The following is a 5,866-nucleotide window of genomic DNA, read 5'->3' as shown; positions in this document are numbered from 1 at the left end:
ATGTAGCTGTCATAAAAAAAAATTGCTATAACAAAAATCAATAATGGAACTGTATCCCAAAAAAAGAAAAGGCTAACGCCTTTTTCTGGTTGTAACTGTATAAAATAAAGTAATTCATAAATCAAAATATCAAGGAATAGAGAGTAATCGAAGTAGACACTATTAGAGAGAGAGAGAGAGAGAGAGAGTTTGCATAACTATCAATCACAATTCGCAGAGAAAAAAAAAACTGAAACTCTAAGCAACTCAACTCAAGAGTGTTTCAGGTTTCTGCTGCAATCATGAACTGCCTTCAGAATCTTCAGCTGTTCGTTATTCTTTCTTCCTCCTTTATTTTAATTTATATTTTCACTGTAATGCACGCTTTTTCTTTGTCCATGCCATCCAAATCGAATGAGATTCTTAATTAAACTTTTTCTTTTCTTTTCTTTTCTGTGTGTTTCCCCCATTTGTAGATCCTATGTTTTGCCCTTCCAAGTATCCACGCGCCACCACAGGAACCATCCTTTCTGTTCTGTTTCACTGGTACCTCAGTCTCGCCCTATTTACTTACACTGCATTTTCTTTGTTAATGTGTTTAATTTGTATGTGAAAAATGTGGCTTTCGTGGTTGGTTTTAGGGAATCAGCAAGAGTTCTCATCAGAATCGAAGTATGGCAATTAAGGTAACTTTATCTTTTCCGAGAAAAAATATATATATATATATATTTTTTTTTTTCATTTTTTGGTTTTCCATTTTATCAATCTGCTGTTGGTGGTGCTAATCAGTTAAGAGTTCATAAGCTCTTAAGAAACTTATAGATAGTAATAATAATGTGAGGATTCTTTGCATAGGAATAATGCAATAGTGGTATTGCAAAGCTGAATTATGAGGCCAGTACACAGAATAGTAAGACAATGGAATTTTCTTGGCATATTCTGAAACATACGAAAATGGCCAAATCAATGATAGTGATAGCATTTGAATGGAGAGTATACATTTTGTCATTTTGGTGCACGTGTGGGAATAAAAACAAATTATAAAGAAAACAAGGAGTGTCTGCAATAGAAATACTTCAAACTCAAAAAGTGAATGTCAATTTTTTACCCGAGTGTCATTCCCTTTGGTTTGATTATGTAAACAGGAGTATTGGTATCTGCAATTTGTGTCCTTGTTGCTTCATATCTTCTTTTCTTTTCACTAGAGAACATGATTGGCATTTCCTTTTGCAGTCTGCTTCTGGTTCCATACCAAGTGCAGAGACAAGTAGTTTTGATATGAAAGAGGAAAAGTCTGAGACATATAGTAACAACATGACAGAAGCCATGGGTGCTGGTATATTTCATCACTCTGTTTGTATTCTGCTACTTTGTACTTATAGGTTTGATTAACCAAAAGAAATTAGAAGACCATGTCTCTATTTTGAAGCTACATCTTTGATGTTGCGTAAAAAGATTTCATGTTACCATAAATAAACTTTCATGTCATTTGTTAAGATAAGTTCTTACAGCCATATATACAGCATTTGACTTCGGCTAATAGTTTGGACTTTGGATTATCCAATAGATGGCTCTTTCATTATAATGACCTTCCGTTTCTTTCATTCTTTGAATATTAACACCATAAACCCTTTATGACATAGTTTTATACAGTTTTGACATATAGGCATGAATTGGGAATGAACTACAACTTCATCCGTCCAGACTTGATAGTAGGATCATGCCTACAGGTTTTTATTTTATTTTTTCCCCTCCAGTTGTGGATTTGTGGCAATCTGGTACAGTTTTGTGAAATCAAGTTTGATCATCTGACTTCTTTAATTTTATCTGTAAATTCCAGACTCCCGAAGATGTTGACAAACTTCGGAAAATTGGAGTGAAAACTATATTTTGCTTGCAACAAGATCCAGACCTAGAGTATCCTTAGTAGTTTATTTATAAGGCTTTCTTTTTCCACTTGGAAATTGGGAAAACAAGAAAAATTGTTGTGCTTCTTGACCACTATTTCAGATATTTTGGAGTTGATATCAATGCCATACGAGAATATGCCAAGGCGTGCGGTGACATTCAGCACTTGCGTGCTCAGATAAGGTCAGTTATGGGATGATATTGGTTAAATGATAACATTAAGAGGGGACCATTATAAATTCAAATTGGCCTGAATTATTTCTACTCAGGTTAAGTTGCATGTTAAGAAATCCATTGAAAATGTTGCTAGAATGTTTCCTTCACAAAAATCCAGTACTTCGCTGTATTCTATATTCTACTGATTAGTGCTAACAACTCATGGCTTGCATGGGTAACAAAGTTTAACATATAGCAAAGAATTAAGCTCAAAGACATTACCGCCGTAATAATAATATTAAGGTAAAATCTGTAGTCACTGTCACATATGATAATCTTCCTAACAATCACATACTCTGTTTTAAATACTTAAATATAAACAAGGGAATGGTTTGCTTGGATGTTGATAATATATACTTACAAATATTTATGATCTTTTTGACTGCTCTCTTGCAACACGTAAGCCAAACTCTCTACTTCTATTTTTTATCAGGCACTAATTTATTCTTAATTAGTAATGTCACTTTGCTTTATTGTTCTTAATTTACTATTATTGGTAGGTTTTGATCATTCCCTCTCTATTATACATTTCTTTGCCTTTGTATGCCTTGCACTTCTTAACATTCAACGATGATCTGATTTTGATGTGGCAGAGACTTTGATGCATTTGATTTACGGATGCGTCTCCCAGCTGTAGTTAGCAAATTATACAAGGCAATAAATTCCAATGGAGGGGTGACATATATACATTGCACTGCTGGACTTGGAAGAGCTCCAGCCATTGCGGTATGTCTCTTGATTTTGTCTTTAGTGTGCATTTTCTCTCTCCAGGTATTTGCCTGATTTATGCTAAAGGAACTACTTTCCATTTAATCAAAGTAAAGACAAGACACTGAATGTATTAAGTGACTTCTCACCAACTGAATGCTTTCATTAGTTGTTCTCACTTAAATTTGTTAGTATCAAATGAATAACCAAAAACCATATAATAGTAAAACTTTTGATTTCATAATTTTATGTAATTTTTTAAAGCCTGTAGATCAAACTTAATTTAGTGCTACAGTAGGGTGCCAAGCTTGTTGCCTCTGGCCATCCCTGGTTCAAGTTGTGAGAAACAGATTCTCCTCTTATGGGGCTAAGGTTGTGTACATATGACTGCCTCACCTTACAATAATGGAAGCCTCATGCTCTAGGCCACCTTTTTCTTTACCATGTATACTTTTGCTGTTGACTGCTAGAATGATTTTTGCTGGTATGGCAATAGCGCAGACCATCCTAATGTATTCTCTTCTAGCTTGCCCTTGTTTTTATAAAGGTTATACAAGAAATCCTAAAAATTGATATTTTGCTGTTTTATCAGAAAATGTTTAATTCTCTAATTCATGTAAGCATAATAGAGCTTTTGGGACTATATATTCACTATTAATTTTGATATTATTGAATTTGGTATGACTTTATATTTGATCAATAGTAAGGAAATCCAAAAGGTGGTTAGTTATACTATGGATGACGGAAAATGGATTAACCAATTCAAACTTCCATGAAGTAGATTTCAATTTTCCTTTTTTCTCGAACATTTTGGCATGAATTCAAATGCATCTTTATTTGTTTATTTTTATCTCAGGTACATTTAAGATATTATATGTTGATTGATCTCCATTAGTCACTTATTAACTGTTTATTTTTGTCTCAGTTGGCATATATGTTTTGGGTTCAGGGTTATAAACTCAATGAGGCTTATAAACTTCTCCTGGTAACTTCTCTTGATGCTTTTTAATGCTGCACATTCTAAAATAATTTGATAATTATCCTTGTAATCTAGGTCTTAAAATTCTCATTCGAACGGTGTAATGGCTATTATTCTCATTTGCTTGAGGCTTTTTGTCATTTGCAGAGCAAAAGGCCATGCTTTCCGAAACTGGATGCCATTAAAAGTGCGACTGCTGACATTGTGAGTCAATTTAGAAATTCCACATTTTTATGGTCCCTACATATATAAATTTTGATTCGAGTCTACCCTATAATAGTGACTTGACGGAATTTTAGCAACAGGGAATCAGGGATCCAATTAGTTTCTTTTAATGGTAAAAGATGCCCGTGGAGCAATTAAACTAAAAGAGAATAGATTATATGTTACTATCTGTAACTATTTCTTATCTTTATTCCCTCATTATATCAACAAGAACATGTGAATATCAAGCAGATATATACTGATTTTATTTTGTTTATATTACTAACCATCATTTATTTATGGCATTCAAAGCTTACAGGCCTCAGTAAGAAGTCTGTCACTTTATCATGGGAAGGCAGTAATTGCTCTTCAGTGGAAGTTTCAGGACTCGATATCGGATGGGGGCAGGTGCTGATCTGATCGAGCTTTCTCATTCGTTTTTTTGTTTGAGTTCTTCTGCAATAGAAATATTGACAGTAGTTTTGGTCAAGGCCCCAGAAAGTTACTAGCTTCAAGCTTATTGGATTTCACCAACTCTCTTTATTTTTCCACTCAATGCTGATATGATGAATTTTGACAAATTTTCAGAGAATGCCCTTAGATTTTGATGACAAGCAAGGTTTGTGGTCTCTCAAGAGGGAATTGCCTGTAAGTGCACTTATAGAAACAAATTTGCAGATTTAGCCGACTCTAGTTTTCTAAATTCAATTTTTCTTTAATGCGTTTGCTAGTTTCGTGATATGCAAAATTGTTTAAGAAACAAGTTTCTTATAACTTTTTCCAGGAAGGGCACTATGAATACAAGTACATAGTTGATGGGAAATGGATATGCAACAAGAATGAGCTTATAACTTCTCCCAACAAAGATGGCCATGTCAACAATTTTCTTGACGTAAGTTTGAACTACCTTGCTTATAAAACCGGCATTAGACCAACATATGGAAAATTTGGTGTTGGGTGAGCTGTGCTCCTTATAACATCCTCCATTATTTTAACCAAAAATAGAAAGGGGAGAAATTTAGTGATTGTTAACTCTTTCTTCACATCTTTGAATCCAAGGAATTGGAAGTAGCTTTTCTTTTCAGTAAAGAAACTAGAATCTTTGCTCATGAATTTGTTCAAGTATGAATTACAACAATTTTCCAGAATATGATATTTTATGATTTGAGCTCAAATTGTAACAATGCATATTTTAAATCATTAGAAATTTGCACAGTGCTTCCTCTTGATTTTCAGATAATGCATTCTCCTCCATGAACAGGTCCTTGATGATTCCAGCAGTGTTGGCGCATTGCTTAGGGAGAGATTGACTGGTGATAATCCTGATCTCACAAAGGACGAAAGGCTGAGAATAAGAGAGTTTCTTGAAGCCTATCCTGATGAGACTGAGCAGTGAACCATCAATGGTTCATATGTAAAGAAATAGATGCACGTATATAATAAAAAAGATCATCAAATTTGAACCATAGATAAGATCTATGTTACAAAAAAGAGAAAAATATGTTGGGATGCAGCAGTATATGTTGAGTTGGATGGAAATAAAATGATCGTAGCACAATTCAACCAGTGCAAATGTATCATGATGACATGTAAGATGGCTGTTAAAAAGATATTACAGTTATAACTTATACCCAGTTGCCTTCAGATTTTCAGTAAATGTTTACATCATTATCATCCACTCATGTGTAAGCATATTCTTAAAGTTTTTCTTTTCTGGTAATAATGAATTATTTTTCTCTCTGGTTTTTTTCTTTAAAAAATGACCACATTATCGAATTTTGTATTTTGGTTTGATTTGTTTCTTCACTTTTTTTTGTTAACTTTGCTGCCTTAAAATTTTATACTTTACTTTTCTATATTACTTCTACTAAC

The 5,866-nt window shown here is 33.5% G+C and overlaps 1 protein-coding gene across 2 annotated transcripts; it reads left to right on the top strand.

Moving 5' to 3' along the window:
• On the top strand, nt 95-5,734 carry LOC107617995 (phosphoglucan phosphatase DSP4, amyloplastic). Of its 2 annotated transcripts, XM_016319900.2 has the most exons (15): nt 95-200; nt 247-307; nt 456-525; nt 621-665; nt 1,213-1,315; nt 1,633-1,709; nt 1,820-1,896; nt 1,990-2,070; nt 2,697-2,829; nt 3,737-3,796; nt 3,938-3,994; nt 4,307-4,402; nt 4,583-4,642; nt 4,779-4,886; nt 5,256-5,734. In XM_016319900.2, the coding sequence occupies exons 2-15, from the start codon at nt 282-284 to the stop codon at nt 5,388-5,390; spliced, it is 1,128 nt and encodes a 375-aa protein (XP_016175386.1). In that variant the 5' UTR covers nt 95-200; nt 247-281; the 3' UTR covers nt 5,391-5,734. The 2 variants fall into 2 exon arrangements, with proteins under 2 accessions (XP_016175386.1, XP_016175385.1); XM_016319899.2 differs by having other exon boundaries at nt 114-307.

The sequence above is a fragment of the Arachis ipaensis genome, chromosome B09, assembly GCF_000816755.2.
Source record: "Arachis ipaensis cultivar K30076 chromosome B09, Araip1.1, whole genome shotgun sequence".
NCBI classification, from domain to species: domain Eukaryota; kingdom Viridiplantae; phylum Streptophyta; class Magnoliopsida; order Fabales; family Fabaceae; genus Arachis; species Arachis ipaensis.
This window is presented reverse-complemented; position numbering and strand designations above follow the sequence as displayed.